We start from the raw sequence: 22985 nt of genomic DNA, 5'->3' as shown, positions 1-22985 counted from the left end.
TCCACCAGCTCTGGTGGCGCTCCACCTCCGGCCCCCAGAGCTTACGCCCAGGTGGCCGCCGCCTCTTTGCGTGCCGCCGCGCCGTCCGCCCCGACTGCCGCCTCTGGACCTGTCCCTGGTGACCACGGCCCCTTCCCCTCGCTGACTAGGAGGCATGGCGTCCGTTGCCATTTGGTGCCTGCCTCGCCTCACATTGAGACCTATGTGCGGGCGTTGGCGAGGGTGGTGGGGCCTACGGCCATCGTGGCGGCCTCCAAGATGTACGGGAAGGCCGTGTTCTTCCTGGCGTCGGTGGCCGCCGCGCAGGAGGCGGTGGAAAGAGGCCTGGCGGTGGGGGGGGTGTTTGTCCCCTTGGAGCCCCTGGAGGACCTGGGCGAACGGGTGCTCTTGACCTCCGTCCCGCCCTACCTCCCCAACGCCGCTCTGTTGCCGGCCCTCTCCACCCTGGGGAAGCCCATTTCCATTCTGAGCCCTCTCTCGTTGGGCTGTAAGGACCCCGCCCTCCGGCACATCCTGTCTTTCCGCCGGCAGGTCCAGCTCCAGCTGCCGCCGGCGGCGGGTGCCGGAGTGGCGTTCGAGGGGTCCTTCCTGGTGCCCTACCGGGGGGCCCATTATCGGGTCCACTATTCGACGGGGGAGGCCCGGTGCTTCCTCTGCCGGGCGCCGGGGCATGTCCGGAGGGACTGTCCCCTGGCCCGGCCTGGAGGGGCGTCCGAGACCCCCGGAGCCCGGGAGGGTGCCGGCCCTGTCGTCGCCGGCAACCCTGGCGGTTCGGACACTGCTGCTGCCGCCGCCCCTCCTCCTTCTGCCGCCGTTCCCGCTCTGGCCGCGGAGACGGCCGAGCGGGCGGGCCTTGCCGTCGCAGACCCTGGATCGGCGGGGCATGTGGAGGAGAGGGCGGGGCGGCTTCCGCCGGCCGCGGGGAAGGGCCCACCCCAGGGGGAGGTTTCCCTCACCCCTGCTGTCCCTCCGCCCCTGCCGCCACAAGCCCCGAAGCCATCGCCCTTGCCCTCTGGCCCCGCCCCTGCTGACCGGCCCTCCACCTCCTCTTCCACCTTGGGGGGCTGGGTGACCGTCCGGGGGAAGCGCGGTGCCCGCAGGTCGCGGGCTCTCTCCCTCCCCTCTGATGAGGAGGGAGAGCAGGCCCCCCGAAAGATGCCGCGGGGGGCCGACGTTGTTAGTTCTGTTTCCGTGCCCCCGGACGGTGCCCAGCAGGAGGTGCCGGCCATGGAGACCGTGGATGCCGTGGCAGCGGCTGGGGTAACTTCTGTCCCTTTTGTTGGGCCCACACCTGAGGAGGCTTCAGTAGCGGTTCTCCCGGCCCTTGCTCCGTCTGTGCCCCCCGCCGCTGCCGCCGATGCCGGGACGGCCCTTGTCTCTGTGACTGGCGGGGAGGTGGCCGGGGCCGAGGGGACCGCTTTCGCCTCCATTTTCGATGAGATCGAGGCCCTGGGTCTGACCCCGGTTACCCAGGGGGAGGACGACCCTCCGCCAGCGGGCCCCGATCCGGGTTCTGGCTTGGTCCTGCCCCCCCCTCCTGCTCCCGGTTCCTCGCCCCACTCTGCCGCCCCCGATTTAGTCCTGGGGGAACCCTTAGCCCTACCTGCCAGCCCGGCCGCGAGTCCCATCTCGTGCACGGCCGCCGAGCCCCTTGGGGCGACGGCTGTTGCTGAGCGGCCGGTTCCTGCCCCCGATCCTGCCCCTTCCGCCGTCCCTGCCCCTGCGGCTTCCCCTGTCCCTGCTGCCCCCGTCCCCTCGGATGACGACCCTGGCCGAGGAGAGCCGCAGTCTAGCGGCTTGGCAGCGGGAGATGGGGAGCCCGTTCCCGTTCCCGTCCCTGATCCTGTCCCCTCTCCTGCCCAAGTCCCTGTTCCCGCCTCGAGCCCTGCCCCTACTCCCACCCTTGCCCCAGATCCTGTCCCCGAGGTGTCTCCTTCTGCCACCTCTGGTGTTACTGCCGCCCCCGGGGTTGTCGCATTTTCGTTGCCTGCAGACAACCCTCAGGGGGTGGTTTTCGTGTCTCCCCTTCCTGCCACTGTGGGGGCTGTGTTGTTCCCTCAGCCGCTCTCTCCTTTGCCGGGGATGGGGACGGGCTGCCCAGCGCAGCAGCGCCGGAGCTCGGCCCCTTGTTTGTCCCTTACTGTGGGCCGCGAGGACCTTTCAGGGGCCCGGCTGGAGGATGGCGGTGGCTTGGCCGCTGCCTCCCACTCCGCGCTGCGGGATGAGCTGCGCCTCTTTCTATCGGATTCCCGTGGTTCCCAGGGTAAGGTGCAGCTCACCCTTCAGCGCTGGGGGGACTTCCATCTCGTCCTCCGGGCCGTGAAGGCGCTTTTGGGGGAGGGGCGGGGGTCCGGTCGGCGGGACATCGCGGCCTATCGGCGGGCCCGCAGATTCCGTGACTCCCTTTTGACCTTCGGAGTCGAAACCGGGATCTTGCGGGGCCCGCTGGGGGCCGATGATCCCTCCGCCCGTGAGGATTAGCCCCAGCCCTCCGTATGACAGCTACCACCTTTGCGTCATTGAACGCCCGGGGCTGTAGGGTGGGTTTCCGCAGGAGCCAGGTGCTCTCCTTCCTTCGGGAGGGGGGGTACTCTGTGATTTTTCTGCAGGAGACCCACACGGCTCCGGCCGTCGAGGCTAGCTGGCGGCTGGAGTGGGGAGACGGGGTTTATTTTAGCCACCTCAGCGCCCATTCGGCTGGAGTGGCCACCCTGTTCTCCACGGGGCTGCGGCCTGAGGTGCTGGGGGTTGCCGAGGTCGTGCCAGGCCGCCTGCTGCACGTCTGGGCCCATGTGGAGGGGCTGGTTCTGAACTTGGTCAACGTCTATGCCCCGACCACGGGCTCGGAACGAGTGCCTTTCTATCAGCGGGCGACGGCCTTCCTCGGCACTCTGGACTCTCGCGAGTGCCTGGCCCTGGGCGGGGACTTTAACACCACCCTCGAGGACCGGGACCGCTCCGGGCTTGAGTCTTCCCAGGCAGCCGCGGGCGTCCTCAGGGAGATCGTAGACCATCACTCCCTGGTGGACGTCTGGCGCGAACACCACCCGGACGACGACACCATCTTTACCTATGTCCGGGTGGAGGACGACCGGTCGCGCCACTCCCGGTTGGACCACATTTATCTGTCCCGTTTTCATCTGGCGCGGGCCCATGCCTCCAGCGTCCGGCCGGCCCCGTTCTCAGATCACCACCTGGTGACCGTGACGGCCTCTCTCAGTTCCGAGCGGCCGGGGCCGGCCTATTGGCATTTTAATAATAGTTTGCTGGAGGACGTGGGCTTCGTGGCATCCTTCCGGGAGTTCTGGCTGGCCTGGCGGGGGCAGCGACGCGCCTTTCCCTCGGCGCGGCGGTGGTGGGATGTGGGGAAGGTCCGCGCGCGGCTCTTCTGCCGGAACTACACCCGGGGCGCCAGACGGCGGCGGGATGCGTTGTTAGGGCAGTTGGAGCGGGAGATTTTGGAGCTGGAGAGGCGTCTGGCCTCCAGCCCCGAGGATCCACCCCTCCGCGCGGCGTACCGGGAGAAGCGGGAGGAGCTCCGGGCCCTGGAAGACCACCGGGCCCGGGGTGCGTTTGTTCGATCCCGCATCCGTCTCCTTCGGGAGATGGATCGCGGCTCCCGCTTCTTCTATGCTCTGGAGAAACGGAGGGGGGCCAAACAGCATGTCACCTGCCTCTTGGCGGAGGACGGCGCCCCCCTCACGGATCTGGAGGAGATGCGTGGCAGGGCCAGGGCCTTCTACGCCGCTCTTTTCTCCCCAGATCCGACCGACGCCGAGGCCTGCAGGGTGCTCTGGACCGAGCTCCCGACGGTCAGCGCGGGCGGCCGAGACCGGCTGGAGCTGCCTCTTTCTCTGGCTGAGTTCTCGGCGGCCCTCCGGCTCATGCCCACTAATAAATCTCCAGGCATGGACGGGCTGACCGTGGAGTTTTACCGCGTGTTCTGGGACGTCCTCGGCCCAGACCTCGTCACCGTCTGGGCCGAGTCCTTGCAGAGCGGGGTCCTCCCTCTCTCGTGCAGGCGAGCAGTGCTCGCCCTGTTGCCGAAGAAGGGGGACCTTCGCGATTTACGAAACTGGCGTCCCATCTCGCTCCTCAGCACGGACTATAAGGTCGTAGCGAACGCCGTCTCGCTGCGGCTGGGGTCCGTGCTGGCGGACGTGGTCCACCCCGACCAGACCTGCGCCGTCCTGGGCCGGAGCATCTTTAACAACCTGTACTTGGTCCGGGACCTATTAGAGCTGGGACGTAGGGATGGTCTGTCGTTCGCCCTCCTGTCTCTGGACCAGGAGAAGGCGTTCGACAGGATGGACCATGGGTACCTCCTGGGCACTCTGCGGGCTTTCGGCTTCGGGCCCCAGTTTGTGGGCTTTCTCCAGGTGCTGTACGCTGAGGCGGAGTGTCTGGTCAGGTTCAACTGGACCCTGACCGAGCCGGTCAGCTTTGGGCGGGGAGTACGGCAGGGGTGCCCCCTCTCGGGCCAGCTGTACGCTCTAGCGATCGAGCCCTTCCTCTGCCTCCTCCGCCGGAGGTTAGCAGGGTTGGTGCTCCGGGAGCCGGAGCTGCGGCTGGTCCTGTCGGCGTACGCCGACGACGTGCTCCTCGTGGTCCAGGACCCTGAGGATCTGGTGCAGGTGGAGGCCTGCCAGGCCGTTTATTCGACCGCCTCCTCCGCCCGGGTCAAGAGCTCTGGCCTGGTGGTCGGGGACGGTTGGCAGGCGGGCTCCCTCCCACCCGCGCTTCAAGCCATTCGGTGGAGCGCGGGTCCACTGCTCTATCTAGGCGTTTATCTTTCCGCCACGCATCCTTCTCCGCCGGAGAACTGGCTGGATTTGGAGGCCAGAGTGCGTGCGCGGTTGCGGAGATGGACGGGACTGCTCCGGTGTCTCTCCCTGCGGGGGAGGGCGCTGGTGCTGAACCAGCTCGTCCTGTCCATGCTCTGGCACCGGCTCAACACCCTGAGCCCAACCCCGGGACTCCTGGCCAGGCTCCAGAGGATAGCCCTGGAGTTCTTCTGGCCTGGGCTGCACTGGGTCTCTCCAGGGGTTTTGAGTCTTCCCCTGGAGGAGGGGGGACAGGGCATGGTCTGCCTTCGTAGCCAGGTCCATGTCTTCCACCTCCAGGCCCTGCAGAGGCTCCTTTATGGTGAAGGTAGTCCGGCATGGAGCACGTTAGCGCACGCCTTCCTCCGCCGCCTCCGAGGGCTCCGATACGACCGGCAGCTCCTTTTTCTTCATCCGAGAGGTCTTCCGCGAGACCTCTCGGAGCTGCCGGTGTTCTACCAGGACCTTCTCCGGACCTGGAAGCTTTTCTCGGCGACCAGGTCCATTGTGGCCACCGAGGGCGCGGATCTCCTCGCGGAGCCCCTGCTGCACAATCCCGATCTCCGTGTGCAGGAGAGGGAGGGGCCGCGGCCGGTGTCGGGGCCGCAGCGGGGGTCGCAGCCCCGCCCGCAGGAGGCTTGGCTCCACGGGCGGGGCCCTTGCCCTTCTTCCTCCCTTGGCCCTTCCTGCCGGTCGAGGGGGCAGCCGTGGCAGCGGCGGTATCCGGGACAGGGCCAGCCGAGGGGCCGGCCACTGGGGTGGGCGGGGACAACAGGGCAGGGGCAGGGGCAGGGGCAGGGGCAGGGGCAGGGGCAGAGTCCCACGCCATTACAACCTGCAGCCGCTCCTCCCCTCTAGGCAAAAGACAAAACGAGGGAAAGGCAACCACTCCCCCCCGCTAGGCTGCAGGCTGGGGAGGAGGGTGCCAATGGAGAGGGCACACAGGAGCGAAAAGAGAGGGGTGGGGCACAGGTGCCAAAAAAGAAAGCCGGCTCCCCCGGCTACACTGGGGCGGGGGGGGACTACAACAGTAAAAGGGGGGTGAACAGTGCAAAAGGGGAGGGGGCAACAAAACGGGGGCACAAACGCGCGTGGGGGGGCGATGGGGGGGGGGTGCACCGGAGCAGCGGCTCGGAAACAGAATGGAATGTCCAGCCAGCTGCAGCCCAAGGACAAGGAGGGGTAGGAGGAAAAACTCCAGCCAGCTGCAGCCCAAGGACAGGGCCGGGAACACAGCCAGCAGGCTAGGAACCGAGGGGGGGAGGAATGGGCACCAAAAAAATAAACCGAAGGGGCTCAAAGGAGGGAGGTAGGGTAGGGCCAACTAATACAAAGGGGGGTTACAGGGAGGGGACCCCACCAGCGAAACGTAGTTGGGGGGCAGGAGAAGTCCAGGGCGAGGGAAAAGGTGCACCCACAGCGCTCGCGAAGCGCAGGCTCCGGCGTTCACTGCTGCAAGTAAACAGTCCCGGACGATGGAAATGGCGGGGGGAGCAAACAGCCCTGCCGAGGGGCGAAAAGCAGGTCCAGGTGGCACGCGGGGCGGTGGAGGGGTTGTCGGCAGCTGTCGGCGGTGGGGGTGGTGGTAGAGGGGGAGTAGATGGACGAGGGGGGGGCACCGCACCCCCCCTGCACCCCCTTCAACAGTCCGCTACGGGGGACGGGACAGCAGGATCCCACGTCGACCTCGGAGCTTCCTGGCAAGCGACGGCTTCCAGTCCGAGGAATTACAAACGAGAGGCTCAGTACCGTCCACACTCCTAACGCGACTGGGGGCACCACCACCCCAGGAGCAAAGATGGCAAAGTCACTCAAAACACAGTCCTCAAACAACCCCCTCCACCTTCACCTATGTCCGGGTGGAGGACGACCGGTCGCGCCACTCCCGGTTGGACCGGATCTATCTGTCCCGCCTTCATCTGGCCGGCCCCGTTCTCGGATTACCATCTGGTGACCGTGACGATCTCTCTCAGTTCCGAGCGGCCGGGGCCGGCCTATTGCCATTTTAATAATAGTTTGCTGGAGGACGTGGGCTTCGTGACATCCTTCCGGGAGTTCTGGCTGGCCTGGCGGGGGCAGCGGCGCGCCTTTCCCTCGGCGCGGCGCTGGTGGGACGTGGGGAAGGTCCGCGCGCGGCTCTTCTGCCGGAACTATGCCCGGGGCGACAGCCGGCGGCGGGATGCGCTGATAGGGCAGTTGGAGCGGGAGGTCTTGGAGCTGGAGAGGCGTCTGGCCTCCGGCCCCGAGGATCCACCCCTCTGCGCGGCGTACCGGGAGAAGCGGGAGGAGCTCCGGGCCCTGGAAGACCATCGGGCCCGGGGCGCGTTTGTTCGATCCCGCATCCGTCTCCTTCGGGAGATGGATCGCGGCTCCCGCTTCTTCTACGCCCTGGAGAAACGGAGGGGGGCCAAAAAGCATGTCACCTGCCTCCTGGCGGAGGACGGCGTCCCCCTCACGGATCCGGAGGAGATGTGTGGCAGGGCCAGGGCCTTCTACGCCGCTCTTTTCTCCCCGGATCCGACCGACGCCGAGGCCCGCAGGGTGCTCTGGACCGGGCTCCCGACGGTCAGCGCGGGCGACTGAGACCAGCTGGAACTGCCTCTTTCTCTGGCCGAGTTCTCGGCAGCCCTCCGGCTCATGCCCACTAATAAATCTCCGGGCATGGACGGGCTGACCGTGGAGTTCTACCGCGTGTTCTGGGACGTCGTCGGCCCGGACATCGTCACCGTCTGGGCCGAGTCCTTGCAGGGCGGGGTCCTCCCTCTCTCGTGCAGGCGAGCTGTGCTCGCCCTGTTGCCGAAGAAGGGGGACCTCCGCGATTTACGAAATTGGCGTCCCGTCTCGCTCCTCAGCACGGACTATAAGGTCGTAGCGAAGGCCGTCTCGCTGCGGCTGGGGTCCGTGCTGGCGGACGTGGTCCACCCCGACCAGACCTACACCGTCCCGGGCCGGAGCATCTTTAACAACCTGTACTTGGTCCGAGACCTGTTAGAGCTGGGACGTAGGGATGGTCTGTCGTTCGCCCTCCTGTCTCTGGACCAGGAGAAGGCGTTCGACAGGATGGACCACGGGTACCTCCTGGGCACTCTGCGGGTGTTCGGCTTCGGGCCCCAGTTTGTGGGCTTTCTCCAGGTCCTGTACGCTGAGGCGGAGTGTCTGGTCAAGCTCAACTGGACCCTGACCGAGCCGGTCAGCTTCGGGCAGGGAGTACGGCAAGGGTGCCCCCTCTTGGGCCAGCTGTATGCTCTGGCGATCGAGCCCTTCCTCTGCCTCCTCCGCCGGAGGTTGGCGGGGTTGGTGCTGCGGGAGCCGGAGCTGCGGCTGGTTCTGTCGGCGTACGCCGACGACGTGCTCCTCGTGGTCCAGGACCCAGAGGATCTGGTGCGGGTGGAGGCCTGCCAGGCCATTTATTCGGCCGCCTCCTCTGCCTGGGTCAACTGGGTCAAGAGCTCTGGCCTGGTGGTCGGGGACGGTTGGCAGGCGGGCTCCCTCCCACCAGCGCTTCGAGCCATTCGGTGGAGCGCGGGTCCGCTGCTCTATCTAGGCGTTTATCTTTCCGCCACGCATCCTTCTCCGTCGGAGAACTGGCTGGATTTGGAGGCCAGGGTGCGTGAGCGGTTGCGGAGATGGACGGGACTGCTCCGGTGTCTCTCCCTGCGGGGGAGGGTGCTGGTGCTGAACCAGCTCGTCCTGTCCATGCTCTGGCACCGGCTCAACACCCTGAGCCCGACCCCGGGATTCCTGGCCAGGCTCCAGAGGCTGGCCCTGGAGTTCTTCTGGCCTGGGCTGCACTGGGTCTCTGCAGGGGTTCTGAGTCTTCCCCTGGAGGAGGGGGGACAGGGCCTGGTCTGCCTTCGTAGCCAGGTCCATGTCTTCCGCCTCCAGGCCCTGCAGCGGCTCCTTTATGGCGCAGGTAGTCCGGCATGGAGCACTTTAGCGCATGCCTTCCTCCGCCGTCTCCGAGGGCTCCGATACGACCGGCAGCTCCTTTTTCTCCATCCGAGAGGTCTTCCGCGAGACCTCTCGGAGCTGCCAGTCTTCTACCAGGACCTTCTCCGGACCTGGAAGCTTTTCTCGACGACCAGGTCCACTGTGGCCACCGAGGGTGTGGATCTCCTCGCGGAGCCCCTGCTGCACAATCCCGATCTTCGTGTGCAGGTGGCGGAGTCACCCTCGGTGAGCCGGAGGTTGGTCCTGGCGGAAACCACCAGGGTCGGAGACCTCCTGGACTACACCAGAGGGGACTGGGTGGATCCCCGTGCGCTTGGTCGGCGCATGGGGCTCTCCACCCTCGCAACCCCTCTGCGTGTACTCCAGGAGGTGGGCGCTGCGCTGTCACCTCCTGCTCTCGGCTTCCTGTGGCGGGCCCTGCGGGAGGGCGCTCCCCGCCCACCCCTCACCCCCGGGCCCTCCAGACCTCTTTCTCGGGCCCCTATTCCGTGAGCACCCCCGGCTTTCCCGCTCCTATAATCCAAGCCGGCTGCACGCTCTGCAGCCGGTCCGGTTTCGGACTGCGTCCAGAGACACGCTCGTGCTCCATACGTTGCATCATCTCACCCTCCTGTCCCGCCCCGACACCAAGTGGAGGGACTATCTGCTACCTGTGGAGGGTGAGGAGCCCCGGTGGGCCAGCCTTTATTCCACCTTAGTTCCCAGGCCCGCCGGGGACATTGGTTGGCGGCTGCTTCATGGAGCCGTGAGCACGGGCGTGTTTTTGGCGCGTTTCACCCCTCTTCCCGAGGCCTGCCCATTTTGCGGCATCAGGGAGACCCTGGCGCACGCTTACCTTGAGTGCGCCAGGCTGCAACCCCTTTTTCGACTCCTCCAGAACCTCTTGTTGAGGTTTTGGCTGCACTTTTCCCCACACTTGTTTATTTATGCACACCCTATCCGTGGCCCCACTAAGTCGCGGGACCTCCTCGTCAACCTCTTCCTGGCCCTGGCCAAACTTACCATCTATAATACCAGGGAGAGGATGTTGGCCGAGGGGGTGCTCTGCGACTGTGGAGCCTACTTCCGTACCTCTTTGGTCTCACGTCTCCGGGCGGAGTTCCACTGGGCAGCGTCTGCTGGCTCGCTTGCCACCTTCGAGGAGCAGTGGGCGCTGTCCGGGGTTCTCTGCTCGGTGTCCCCATCCGGTTCCCTGATTTTGAACCTTTGACTGTCACCTCGCTCCCTGTTTTTTTATTAGTTGTCCCACGTAATTATTTGGTACTGGGTCCAGTGGTCCCTCCCGCTAGGCTGGGGGAGGGACCTTTAGTAGTGGGCGGGTGAGCCCGCCCACTTCCCGGTTCACCAATATGAGCTCTCTGTGCTCCCTTCTCCCTCTGTTCTCCCTGGCCCTCTCCTGCTGCTGCTGTTGCTGCTCTTGCTGTCGCTGCTGCTGCTGCTGCGTGCGTGAGTGAGGAGTGCGGTGGGGGGGCCTTGCCGGCCTGCCCCCCCCCTCGCCCTCGCCTCCGGAGGGAGAAGCACCGGCCCCCCAACACCAACACCGATACCATCTGGGGGCCCACCTGCCTGCTTGCTTGCCTGCCTGGCCGGCTGCCCAGCCGGCTGACTGCCGCTCACTGCTGCTGCTGTTGTTCCTGTGTGGGAGCCGCTGCCTCCGTCGCGGAGTGCGAAGAGACTGCGTCCCTGGTTCGAGAGATTGTGGAGGGGATTGTGTGAGTCGAGTGACTTTGCCATCTTTGCTCCTGGGGTGGTGGTGCCCCCGGTCGCGTTAGGAGTGTGGACGGACCTGAGCCTCTTGCTCGTGATTCCTCGGAGTGGAAGCCGTCGCTTGCCAGAAAGCTCTGAGATCGACTTGGGAGCCTGCTGTCCCGTACCCCGTAGCGGACTGTTGAAGGGAGCGCGGGGGGGGTGCGGTGCCCCCCCCTTCGTCCATCTGCTCCCCCTCTGCCACCACCCCCACCACCGACGACCCCTCCACCGCCCCGCGTGCCACCTGGACCTGCTTTTCGCCCCTCGGCGGGGCTGTTTGCCCCCCCCGCCTCTTCCACCGTCCGGGACTGTTTACTTGCAGCAGTGAACAGCAGAGCCAACGCTTCGCGAGCGCTGTGGGTGCACCTTTTCCCCCGCCCTGGACTTCTCCTGCCCCCCAACTGCGTTTAGCTGGTGGGGTCCCCTCCCTGTAGCCCCCCTGTATTAGTTGGCCCTACCCTACCCCCCTCCCTTTGAGCCCCTTCGGTTTATTTTTCGGTGCCCATTCCCCCCCCCCCTCGGTTCCTAGCCTGCTGGCTGTGTTCCCGCCCCTGTCCTTGGGCTGCTGCTGGCTGGACATTCCACTCTGTTTCTGAGCCGCTGCTTTGGTGCGCCCACCCCCCCCTCCCCCCCCGCGCGCGCTTGTGCCTCCTTTCGTTGCCCCCCCTTTGCACTGTTCACGCCCCTTTTGTTGTTGTTGTAGTCCCCCCCCACCCCAGTGTAGCCGGGGGAGCCGGCTTTCCTTTTGATACTTGTGCCCCCCCCTCTCTTTTCGCTCCTGTGTGCCCTCTCCGTTGGCACCCTCCTCCCCAGCCTGCAGCCTAGCGGGGAGGAGTGGTTGCTTTTCCCTCATTCTGTCTTTTGCCTAGAGGGGAGGAGCAGCTGCAGGTTGTAATGGCGGGGGACTCTGCCCCTGTCCCTTCCCCTGCCCCTGCCCCCGCCCCGCCCCTACCCCTGCCTCGCTCCCTGCCGCTGCCCTGTTGCCCCCGCCCGCCCCAGTGGCTGGCCCCTCAGCTGGCCCTGCCCTGGACACTGCCGCTGCCACGGCTGCCCCCTCCAACGGCAGGAAGGGCCAGTGGAGGAAGAAGGGCAAGGGCCCCGCCCGTGGAGCACGGCCTCCTGCGGGCGGGGCTGCGATCCCCGCCGCGGCCCCGACACCGGCCGCGGCCCCTCCCTCTCCTGCCGTCCCTTCCACCAGCTCTGGAGGTGCTCCCTCTCAGGCCCACAGAGCGTACGCCCAGGTGGCCACCGCCTCTCTGCGTGCTGCCGCGTCGTCCGCCCCGACCGCCGCCTCCGGACCCGTCCCTGGTGACCATGGCCCCTTCCTCTCGCTGACAAGGAGGCATGGCGTCCGCTGCCACTTGGTGCCTGCCTCGCCCCACATTGAGACCTATGTGCGGGCGTTGGCGAGGGTGGTGGGGCCTACGGCCATCGTGGCGGCCTCCAAAATGTACGGGAAGGCTGTGTTCTTCCTGGTGTCAGTGGCCGCCACGCAGGAGGCGGTGGAGAGAGTCCTGGCGGTGGGAGGCGTGTTCGTTCCTTTGGAACCCCTGGAGGACCTGGGTGTACGGGTGCTCTTGACCTCCGTCCCGTCCTACCTCCCCAACGCCGCCCTGTTGCCGGCCCTCTCCATCCTGGGGAAGCCTATTTCTATTCTGAGCCCTCTCTTGTTGGGCTGTAAGGACCCCGTCCTCCGGCACATCTTGTCCTTCCGCCGGCAGGTCCAGCTCCAGCTGCCGCTGGCGGCGGGTGCCGGAGTGGCGCTTGAGGGGTCCTTCCTGGTGCCCTACCGGGGGGCCCACTACCGGGTCCACTATTCGACGGGGGAGGCCTGGTGCTTCCTCTGCCGGGCTCCGGGGCATGTCCGGAGGGACTGTCCCCTGGCCCGGCCGGGTGGGGTGTCCGGGACCCCGGGGCCCGGGAGGGTGCTGGCCCTGTCATCGCCGGCGACCCTGGTGGTTCGGCCACTGCTGCTACTGCCACCCCTCCTCCTTCTGCCGCGACTCCCACTCTGGCCACGGAGACGGCTGAGCGGGCGGGCCTTGCCGTCGCCGACCCTCGATCGGCGGGGCATGTGGAGGTGAGGGCGGGGCAGCTTCCGCCGGCTGCCGGGAAGGGCCCGCTCCAGGGGGCGGTTCCCCCCCCGCTGTCCCACCGCCCCTGCCGCCCCGAGCCCCGAAACCATCGCCCTTGCCCTCTGGCCCCGCCCCTGCTGACTGGCCCTCCACCTCCTCTTCCATCTCAGGGGACTGGGTGACTGTCCGGGGGAAGCGCGGCGCCCGCAGGTCACGGGCTCTCTCCCTCCCCTCTGATGAGGAGGGACAGCAGGCCCCCCGAAAGATGCCACGGGGGGCCGACATTGCTAGTTCTGTTTCCGCGCCCCCGGACGGTGCTCAGCAGGAGGCGCCGGCCATGGAGAACGTGGATGCCTTGGCAGCGGCTGGGGAAACTCCTATCCGCTTTGTTGAGCCCCCACCTGCGGAGGCCTCGGTAGCGGTTCTGCCGGCCCTTCTTCCGTCTGTGCCCCCCGCCGCCGCCGCCGATGATGCCGGGGCGGCCTTTGTCTCCGTGACTGGCGGGGAGGTCGCCGGGGCCAAGGGGACCGCTTTCGCCTCCATCTTCGACGAGATCGAGGCCCTGGGTCTGACCCCAGTTACCCAGGGGGAGGACGACCCTCCGCCAGCGGGCCCCGATCCCAGCGTTGGTTTAGTCCCACCCCCCCCGCTCCCAGTTCTTTGCCCCACTCTGCTGCCCCCGATTTAGTCCTGGGGGAACCCTTGACCCTACCCGCCAGCCCGGCCGCGACTGCCACCTCGTGCGCAGCCGCCGAGCCCCTCGGGCGACGGCTGTTTCTGAGCGGCTGGTTCCTGCCCCTGATCCCGCCCCTTCCACCGTTCCTGCCCCTGAGGCTTCCCCTGTCCCTGCTGCCTCCAACCCCTCGGCTGTAGATCTTAGCCGAGGGGAGCCGCAGTCTGGCGGCTTGGCAGCGGGAGATGGGGAGCCCGTTCCCGTTCCCGTCCCTGATCCTGTCCCCTCTCCTGCCCAAGCCCTTGTCCCCGCTTCAAGCCCCGCCCCTACTCCCGCCCTTATCCCTGTTCCTGTCCCCGAGGTGTCTCTTTCTGCCACCTCTGGTTTCACTGTTGCCCCCGAGGTTGTCGCATTTCCGATACCTGCGACCGACCCTCAGGGGGCAGTTTTTGTGTCTCCGCTTCCCGCCACTGTAGGGGCTGCGTTGCTCCCTCAGCCGCCCTCTCCTTTGCCGGGGATGGGGACGGGCTGCCCGGCCCCTTGTTTGTTTGTCACCGCGGGCCGCGAGGACCCTTCGGGAGCCCCGCTGGAGGACGGCGGCGGCTTGGCCGCTGCATCCCCCTCCGCGCTGCGGGATGAACTGCGCCTCTTTCTATCGGATTCCCGTGGTTCCATGGGTAAGGTGCAGCTCGCCCTTCAGCGCTGGGGGGACTTCCATCTCGTCCTCCGGGCCATGAAGGCGCTGTTGGGGGAGGGGCGGGGGTCCGGTCGGCGGGACGTCGCAGCCTATCGGCGGGCCCGCAAATTCCCCGACTCCCTTTTGTCTTTCGGAGTCGAGACCGGGATCTTGCGGGGCCCGCTGGGGGCCGATGATCCCTCCGCCCGTGAGGATCTGCCCCAGCCCTCCGCATGACAGCTACCACCTTTGCATCGTTGAACGCCCGGGGCTGTAGGGTGGGTTTCCGCAGGAGCCAGGTGCTCTCCTTCCTTCGGGAGGGGGGGTACTCTGTGATTTTCCTGCAGGAGACCCACACGGCTCCGGCTGTTGAGGCTAGCTGGCGGCTGGAGTGGGGAGACGGGGTTTATTTTAGCCACCTCAGCGCCCATTCGGCTGGAGTGGCCACCCTGTTCTCCACGGGGCTGCGGCCTGAGGTGCTGGGGGTCGCCGAGGTCGTGCCGGGCCACCTGCTGCACGTCCGGGCCCGTGTGGAGGGGCTGGTTCTGAACTTCGTCAACGTCTATGCCCCGACCACGGGCTCGGAACGCGTGCCTTTCTATCAGCGGGCGGCGGCCTTCCTCGGCACTCTGGATTCTCGTGAGTGCCTGGTCCTGGGCGGGGACTTTAACACCACCCTCGAGGACCGGGACCGCTCCGGGCCTGAGTCTTCCCAGGCAGCCGCGGGCGTCCTCAGGGAGATCGTAGACCATCACTCCCTGGTGGACGTCTGGCGCGAACACCACCTTCACCTATGTCCGGGTGGAGGACGACCGGTCGCGCCACTCCCGGTTGGACCGCATTTATCTGTCCCGTTTTCATCTGACGCGGGCCCATGCCTCCAGCGTCCGTCCGGCCCCGTTCTCAGATCACCACCTGGTGACCGTGACGGCCTCTCTCAGTTCCGAGTGGCCGGGGCCGGCCTATTGGCATTTTAATAATAGTTTGCTGGAGGACGTGGGCTTCGTGGCGTCCTTCCGGGAGTTCTGGTTGGCCTGGCGGGGGCAGCGGCGCGCCTTTCCCTCGGCGCGGCGGTGGTGGGATGTGGGGAAGGTCCGCGCGCGGCTCTTCTGCCAGAACTACACCCGAGGCGCCAGCCGGCGGCGGGATGCGTTGTTAGGGCAGTTGGAGCGGGAGGTTTTGGAGCTGGAGAGGCGTCTGGCCTCCGGCCCCGAGGATCCACCCCTCTGCGCGGCGTACCGGGAGAAGCGGGAGGAGCTCCGGGCCCTGGAAGACCACCGGGCCCGGGGCGCGTTTGTTCGATCCCGCATCCGTCTCCTTCGGGAGATGGATCGTGGCTCCCGCTTCTTCTACACCCTGGAGAAACGGAGGGGGGCCAAACAGCATGTCACCTGCCTCCTGGCGGAGGACGGTGCCCCCCTCATGGAACCGGAGGAGATGCGTGGCAGGGCCAGGGCCTTCTACGCCGCTCTTTTCTCCCCAGATCCGACCGATGCCGAGGCCTGCAGGGTGCTCTGGACCGAGCTCCCGACGGTCAGTGCGGGCGGCCGAGACCGGCTGGAGCTGCCTCTTTCTCTGGCTGAGTTCTCGGCGGCCCTCCGGCTCATACCCACTAACAAATCTCCAGGCATGGACGGGCTGACCGTGGAGTTTTACCGCGTGTTCTGGGACGTCCTCGGCCCGGACCTCGTCACCGTCTGGGCCGAGTCCTTGCAGAGCGGGGTCCTCCCTCTCTCGTGCAGGCGAGCAGTGCTCGCCCTGTTGCCGAAGAAGGGGGACCTCCGCGATTTACGAAACTGGCGTCCCATCTCGCTCCTCAGCACGGACTATAAGGTCGTAGCAAAGGCCATCTCGCTGCGGCTGGGGTCCGTGCTGGCGGACGTGGTCCACCCCGACCAGACGTGCGCCGTCCCGGGCCGGAGCATCTTTGACAACCTGTACTTGGTCCGGGACCTATTAGAGCTGGGACGTAGGGATGGATTGTCGTTCGCCCTCCTGTCTCTGGACCAGGAGAAGGCGTTCGACAGGATGGACCACGGGTACCTCCTGGGCACTCTGCAGGCATTCGGCTTCGGGCCCCAGTTTGTGGGCTTTCTCCAGGTGCTGTACGCTGAGGCGGAGTGTCTGGTCAGGCTCAACTGGACCCTGACTGAGCCGGTCGGCTTCGGGCGGGGAGTACGGCAGGGGTGCCCCCTCTCGGGCCAGCTGTACGCTCTGGCGATCGAGCCCTTCCTCTGCCTCCTCCGCCGGAGGTTAGCGGGGTTGGTGCTCCGGGAGCCAGAGCTGCGGCTGGTCCTGTCGGCGTACGCCGACGATGTGCTCCTCGTGGTCCAGGACCCTGAGGATCTGGTGCGGGTGGAGGCCTGCCAGGCCGTTTATTCGGCCGCCTCCTCCGCCCGGGTCAACTTGGCCAAGAGCTCTGGCCTGGTGGTCGTGGATGGTTGGCAGGCGAGCTCCCTCCCACCCGCGCTTCAAGCCATTCGGTGGAGCGCGGGTCCGCTGCTCTATCTGGGCGTTTATCTTTCCGCCACGCATCCCTCTTCGCCGGAGAACTGGCTGGATTTGGAGGCCAGGGTGCGTGAGTGGTTGCGGAGATGGACGGGACTGCTCCGGTGTCTCTCCCTGCGGGGGAGGGCCCTGGTGCAGAACCAGCTCGTCCTGTCCATGCTCTGGCACCGGCTCAACACCTTGAGCCCGACCCCGGGACTCCTGGCCAGGCTCCAGAGGATAGCCCTGGAGTTCTTCTGGCCCGGACTGCACTGGGTCTCTGCAGGGGTTCTGAGTCTTCCCCTGGAGGAGGGGGGACAGGGCCTGGTCTGCCTTGGTAGCCAGGTCCATGTCTTCCACCTCCAGGCCCTGCAGAGGCTCCTTTATGGTGAAGGTAGTTCGGCATGGAGCACGTTAGCGCACGCCTTCCTCCGCCGTCTCCGAGGGCTCCGATACGACCGGCAGCTCTTTTTTCTTCATCCGAGAGGTTTTCCGCGAGACCTCTCGGAGCTGCCGGTCTTCTACCAGGACCTTCTCCGGACCTGGAAGCTTTTTTCGGCGACCAGGTCCATTGTGGCCACCGAGGGTGCAGATCTCCTCGCGGAGCCCCTGCTGCACAATCCCAATCTCTGTGTGCAGGTGGCAGAGTCACCCTCGGTGAGCCGGAGGTTGGTCCTGGCGGCAACCACCAGAGTCGGAGACCTCCTGGACTACACCAGAGGGGACTGGGTGGATCCCCGCGCGCTTGGTCGGCGCATGGGGCTCTCCACCCTCGCGACCCCTCTGCGTGTACTCCAGGAGGTGGGTGCTGCATTGTCACCTCCTGCTCGCGGCTTTCTGTGGCAGGCCCTGCGGGAGGGTGCTCCCCGCCCACCCCTCACCCCGGACCCTCTGGAACTTTTTCTCGGGCCCCTGTTCCGTGAGCCCCCCCGGCTCCCCCGCTCCCATAATCCGAGCCGGCTGCGCGCTTTGCAGCCGGTCCGGTTTCAAACCGCGCCTAGGGACTACCTGTACACGCTCGTGCTTCACACGTTGCATCACCTCACCCTCGTGTCCCGCCCCGACACCAAGTGGAGGGACTATCTGCTACCTGTGGAGGGTGAGGTGCGCCGGTGGGCCAGCCTTTATTCCACCTTAGTTCCAAGGCCCGCCGGGGACATTGGTTGGCGGCTCCTTCATGGGGCCGTGAGCACGGGCGTGTACTTGGCATGGTTCACCCCTATTCCTGAGGCCTGCCCATTCTGCGGCATTAGGGAGAACCTGGCGCACGCTTACCTTGAGTGCGCCAGGCTGCAGCCCCTTTTCCGGCTTCTCCAGAACCTCTTGTTGAGATTGTGGCTACACTTTTCCCCGCACTTGTTTATTTATGCGCACCCTGTCCGTGGCCCCACTAAATCGCGGGACCTCCTCGTCAACCTCTTCCTGGCCCTGGCCAAACTTACCATCTATAATACCAGGGAGAAGATGTTGGACGGGGGGGTGCTCTGCGACTGTGGGGCCTACTTTCATACCTCTTTGGTCTCACGTCTCCGGGCGGAGTTCCACTGGGCAGTGTCCACTGGCTCCCTTGCCACCTTCGAGGAGCAGTGGGCGCTGTCCGGGGTTCTCTGCTCGGTGTCCCCATCCGGTTCCCTGATTTTGAACCTTTGACCGTCACCTCATTCTCTGTTTTTTTATTAGTTGTCCCAAGTAATCATTTGGTACTGGGTCCAGTGGTCCCTCCCGCTAGGCTGGGGGAGGGGCCTTTAGTGGTGGGCGGGTGAGCCCGCCCACTTCCCGGTTCGCCAATACGGCCTCACTACAAGGTGCAGTCCACCCACCATCCAGATCATTAATGGCATGAGTAGCCCACCTTCAGCAGGTAGTGGAAAGGGAGCATAACTCATGTCACTTACACTTCCTTTTAGCCTGTCGACATGTGAATTACATGAGATACAGACTTGTTTGGACTCAGGGGACAGATTCAGCTTTGACCTGCTGCACTGTAAATGCAAATGCAGATCCTCAAAAGGATTTAACTCCCATCAACCTTACAGCTGCCCAGCAAACAAAGGTAGCTGGCAGATTACTCTGCATTTTCCCTAGTTTTCAAAGGGAAGGGAAATAAAGTAGATAAACTGAAAGAGTTGGGAAGGGGGAACTCACCAGTAAAGCACCTCCTTGTGGCCAGGGGTGGCATAGCAGCTCTTTCCCCATCTACAGCCCCCAGCTGATGGCCGCTCTGGTGGACATAGGCACCGACTTCCCCTCTGCCCGGTGGGGGCTTGACCCTTGCCCCACCCCACCCCCTTCCTCCAAGTCCACGCCCCCCATTCCACCCCCTTCTCCCAAGTCCCCACCCCCCACCTCTTCTACACCTCCTCACCTGAGTGTGCCGCATCCCCTCTCCTCTCCCTTCTTCCCAGAAAGTCCTAAGCGCCGCCAAACAGCTGTTAGGCAGTGGGGGAGGGACCACTGGGAGGGAGTGGGAGGAGTGGGAACGCGGCGTGCTCGGTGAGGGAGGAGAAGGAGGTGAGGAGGGGGGAGCTTGGCTGCCAGTGGCTGTGGAGCACCTGATATGTTTTTTCCCGTGAGTGCTCCAGTCCCGAAGCACCCATGGAGTTGGCACCTATGCTGGAGAATCATCTTTTCCCAGGACATGTCCCTTCAGCCAGGTCACAATGTAAATCCACCCCTTTCAGGTACCAGGGTCCCACAAATAAAAGTCCATTGTTCTTATATCAAGTCTATGGCACCAAATCTGAGTCCTAGGGACCATGCACAACTTTGCCCCATGGCTTCCAGGCAACCTTGTCCCCTTCCCAATCACTTCATGCCACTTTCTCCAGTGTCTAAGGTTAGTTACACTCTGGAATGGCTTCCAAAGGATGTAGTGGAATCACCATAGCAGATTTTAGGAACAGCTTGGACAAACACCTGTTAGGGATGGCGTAGGTTCACTTGCTCATGTGTCAGCACAGGAAGCTGGACTTAGTGACCTCTTGAGGTCCTTTCAGCCTGACATTTCTATGATTCTATGAAAACCTCAGGAGTTGGCCATGTTGTTCCCCTGCCTCTTTAGATACCTGGATTCTATGCTTCTGGAATTTGTAAACGTGCAAAACAGTACCACTGTTTTCCTCTCTTTGGCACTTACTCGCCCCTTTTATTTCTAGATAAAATACATGACTTCAGAGAGAGGTATTCCACCTTTCATTTTTCCTACAAAGAGGATGATGTCAAAGAACTCCTCAAAAGAGCGAAGATGAACATATCCAACAACAAGGAGAGGATTCGGGAGGAGATCCAGCAGATTGTGTCCTCCTCCACCAAGAAGTTTTAAAACCAAGTCTCTGTTTTGCTCGTGTTCAAGAAGGACAGAAAATCTGAGCCTGGACCTGAGCAGCAATGTGACTATTTCAAACCTAACTGCAGTAGAATGAGTTAGTTTCCCTGGGTTAGATTCACAAAGGGATTTAGGAACCTATTTGCCACTTTAGGTGCCTCAGTCCCACATTTAGGCACCCTTGGGATTCACAAAACTCTTGTTCAGCTGCTGCGAAATCCTGTAGTGCCTAAACTCCCTTGGCACCTAAGTTGTTGCAATGAAATATCCTTAGATGCCTACGTTTCAGCCTCGGGGCATGTGCACTGCAGCCACCATCTTGGTGTCCAGGTTCCTAAACCCCAGAGTGATTCCTGACCTGTGAAAGACAGGCATTCCTCTGCCTACCTCACCAATGGAGCCTGAGCCGTGATGTGAGAAGGAGGAAGATGGCCTCCCTCATAACTGTTAGCCCAGTCGGTAGCATACTCACCTGGGATGGAGAAGACCGCGGGTCAATTTCTCTCTTTGCCTCATGGGGGAAGGGATTTGAAGGATATATGCTACTTATGAGGTGGGTGCCCTCATCACTGGGCAGTGGGGTAGTCTGATGGCGGGGTAGTCTTAAATCCCCCTGTTCAAGGCGTTCCACTGTGGATTAAAGACAATTTTGGCCAGACAGAGAGAAAGCAAGCATGAGAAGGAAAGGTCCTTTCATGAATTGGTAACTGGTAAAAGATAGGAAACAAAGGGTAGGAATAAATAGTCAGTTTTCAGAATGCAGAGAGGTAAATAGTGGTGTCCCCCAAGGGTCTGTACTGGGCCCAGTCCTAGTCAACATATTCATAAATGATCTGAAAAAAGGAGTAAACAGTGAGGTGGCAAAATTTGAAGATGATACAAAACTAATCAAAATAGTTAATTCCAGGCAGACTGCGAAGAGCTACAAAAGGATCTCTTAAAACTGGTTGACAGGGAAACAAAATGGCAGATGAAATTCAATGTTGATAAATGCAAGGTAATACACATTGGAAAACATAATCCCAACTATACATATAAAATGATGGGGTCTAAATTATCTGTTACCATTCAAGAAAGAGATCTTGGAGTTATTGTCGATAGTTCTCTGAATGCATCCATTCAATGTGCAGTGGCAGTCCAAAAAGTGAACAATATGTTGGGAATCATTAAGAAAGGGATAGATAATAAGACAGAGAATATCATACTGCCTCTATATAAATCTATAGTATGCCCACATCTTGAATACTGCATGCAGATGTGGTCGCCCCATCTTAAAAAAGATATATTGGAATTGGAAAAGGTTCAGAAAAGTGCAACAAAAATTATTAGGGTTTTCAGCTTGGAAAAGAGATGACTAAGGGTGGATATGATAGAAGTCTATAAAATCATGACTGGTGTGAAGAAAGTAAATAGGGAAGTGTTATTTACTCCTTCTCATAACACAAGAATTAGGAGTCACCAAATGAAATTAATAGGCAGTAGATTTAAAACAAATAAAAGGAAATATTTTTTCACACAACGCACAGTCAACCTGTGGAACTCCTTGCCAGAGCATGTTGTGAAGGCCAAGACTATAACAGGGTTCAATATAGAACTAGCTATGTTCTTGGAGGATAGGTCCATCAATAGCTATTAGCCAGGATGGGCAGGGATGGTGTCCCTAGCCTCTTTTTGCCAGACACTGAGAAAGGAATGGATCATTCAATGATCTGTTCATTCCCTCTGGGCACCTGGCATTCGGCACTATCAGAAGAAGGGATACTGAGCTAGCTGGACCTTTGGTCTGACCCAGTATGGCCATTCTTATGTTCTTATGAGAAGCCTGATGGCTCTCAGTTCCCCAGTTCTACAGCCTACAAAAGTGGGCCTGCAGGTGAGCTATGTGGAGGAACGCCTGTCTTCTCCCAGTTCCCACACTGCTGTGGGGATTAGGCATCAGTATGCCTAGAGCAGGGCAACCATGCGTATGTTCAGAGCATCTAGGGAACTCTTACTGCCAAAACTTAGGTGTCGACTGAGAAAAGATGTCTACAGGGTCCAGTGACAACTGAGTGGAGGTTTGGTGAATCCAAGTGAGGCCTGATGCTGTGCTTTAGGTACATAATATGGTAGCTGGGAGCCAAGTCTTTTTTAGATAGATTGATAGATAGATAGATAGATTTTGTAAGACACACAAACATGCATGTTAGTTTGTCAGTGATCAAATGGCACCACACTAACACAGAAATTTACACTCTTCGGAATCATAATATTACAGTTGCCCAGCAAACAAATGTGTCTGCAAGATTTCACTGTGGGATTTCCTAGTTTACAAAGGGAAAGGAAGAACGGAAGTTTGCGCCCAGCTGTGAGCAATCTTCCAATTTTATATACATGCCTGGTAAATGATGAGTAACTTTACTGAAGCTTTAGAGTGGTAGCCGTATTAGTCTATATCAGCTAAAACAACGAGGAGTCCTTGTGGCACCTTAGAGACTAACACATTTATTTAGGATTAGGCCTGAATAAAGACTGGGAGTGGTTGGGTCATTACAAAACCTAAACCTAATTTCCGCAATACTAATTTCCCCCTATTGTTACTCACACCTTCTTGTCAACTGTCTGGAATGGGCCACTCTCATTACCACTTCAAAAATTATTTTTCTTCCCTTGGTATCCTGCTGTCAATTGAATTGTCTCCTTAGACTGACCTGACACTTGGTAAGGCAAATCGAATATTTTCATGTATTTATACCTGCTCCTGTATTTTCCACTCCATGCATCTGATGAAGTGGGGTTTAGCCCATGAAAGCTTATGCCAAAATAAATTTGTTAGTCTCTAAGGTGCCACAAAGACTCCTCATTGTTTTTACTGAAGCTGATGATGTTACTTCACATTTACTCTGTTAGAATCTGGCCTGTTATTTATAATGGTAAAATTTATTGCTTGTTAATTTCCAAATAGTTGTTCTTGTGCTGTGTGTGACAATAACATTTTACAACCCTCTTTCCTTCTGCGTGATGAATATTAAATAAATAAACTATAACGTCCTATAATTTTTCACCCTGTGTGTCTCAGTGCTAGAAATAGTCTCACTTTTTTCCACCACTGTCTGATTCTTCCATAGTAAGTGGGAGCACAAAGAACTAAATTCACAAAGGGACATAGGCTATGTCTATGCTTAAAATGCTACAGTGGGACAGCTGTAGCACTTCAGTGTAGACGCTCACTACAGCGATGAGAGGG

The 22985-nt window shown here is 61.9% G+C and overlaps 1 protein-coding gene across 2 annotated transcripts in view; it reads left to right on the top strand.

Moving 5' to 3' along the window:
* Window positions 1-22769, top strand: part of LOC128845841 (cytosolic phospholipase A2 gamma-like) — a 74520-nt gene extending 51751 nt beyond the window's left edge. For both annotated transcript variants that reach the window (XM_054044884.1, XM_054044883.1), the window contains one exon: window positions 19590-22769. In XM_054044884.1, the coding sequence (XP_053900859.1) occupies window positions 19590-19756 (167 nt within the window). In that variant the 3' untranslated portion in view covers window positions 19757-22769. The remainder of the gene's footprint in view (window positions 1-19589) is intronic.
* The last annotated feature ends 216 nt before the right edge of the window (window positions 22770-22985 follow it).

Source organism: Malaclemys terrapin, chromosome 12 (genome assembly GCF_027887155.1).
Source record: "Malaclemys terrapin pileata isolate rMalTer1 chromosome 12, rMalTer1.hap1, whole genome shotgun sequence".
NCBI classification, from domain to species: domain Eukaryota; kingdom Metazoa; phylum Chordata; order Testudines; family Emydidae; genus Malaclemys; species Malaclemys terrapin.
Note: the sequence above shows the minus strand (reverse complement) of the source record. Positions and strands in the feature narration are given on the sequence as shown.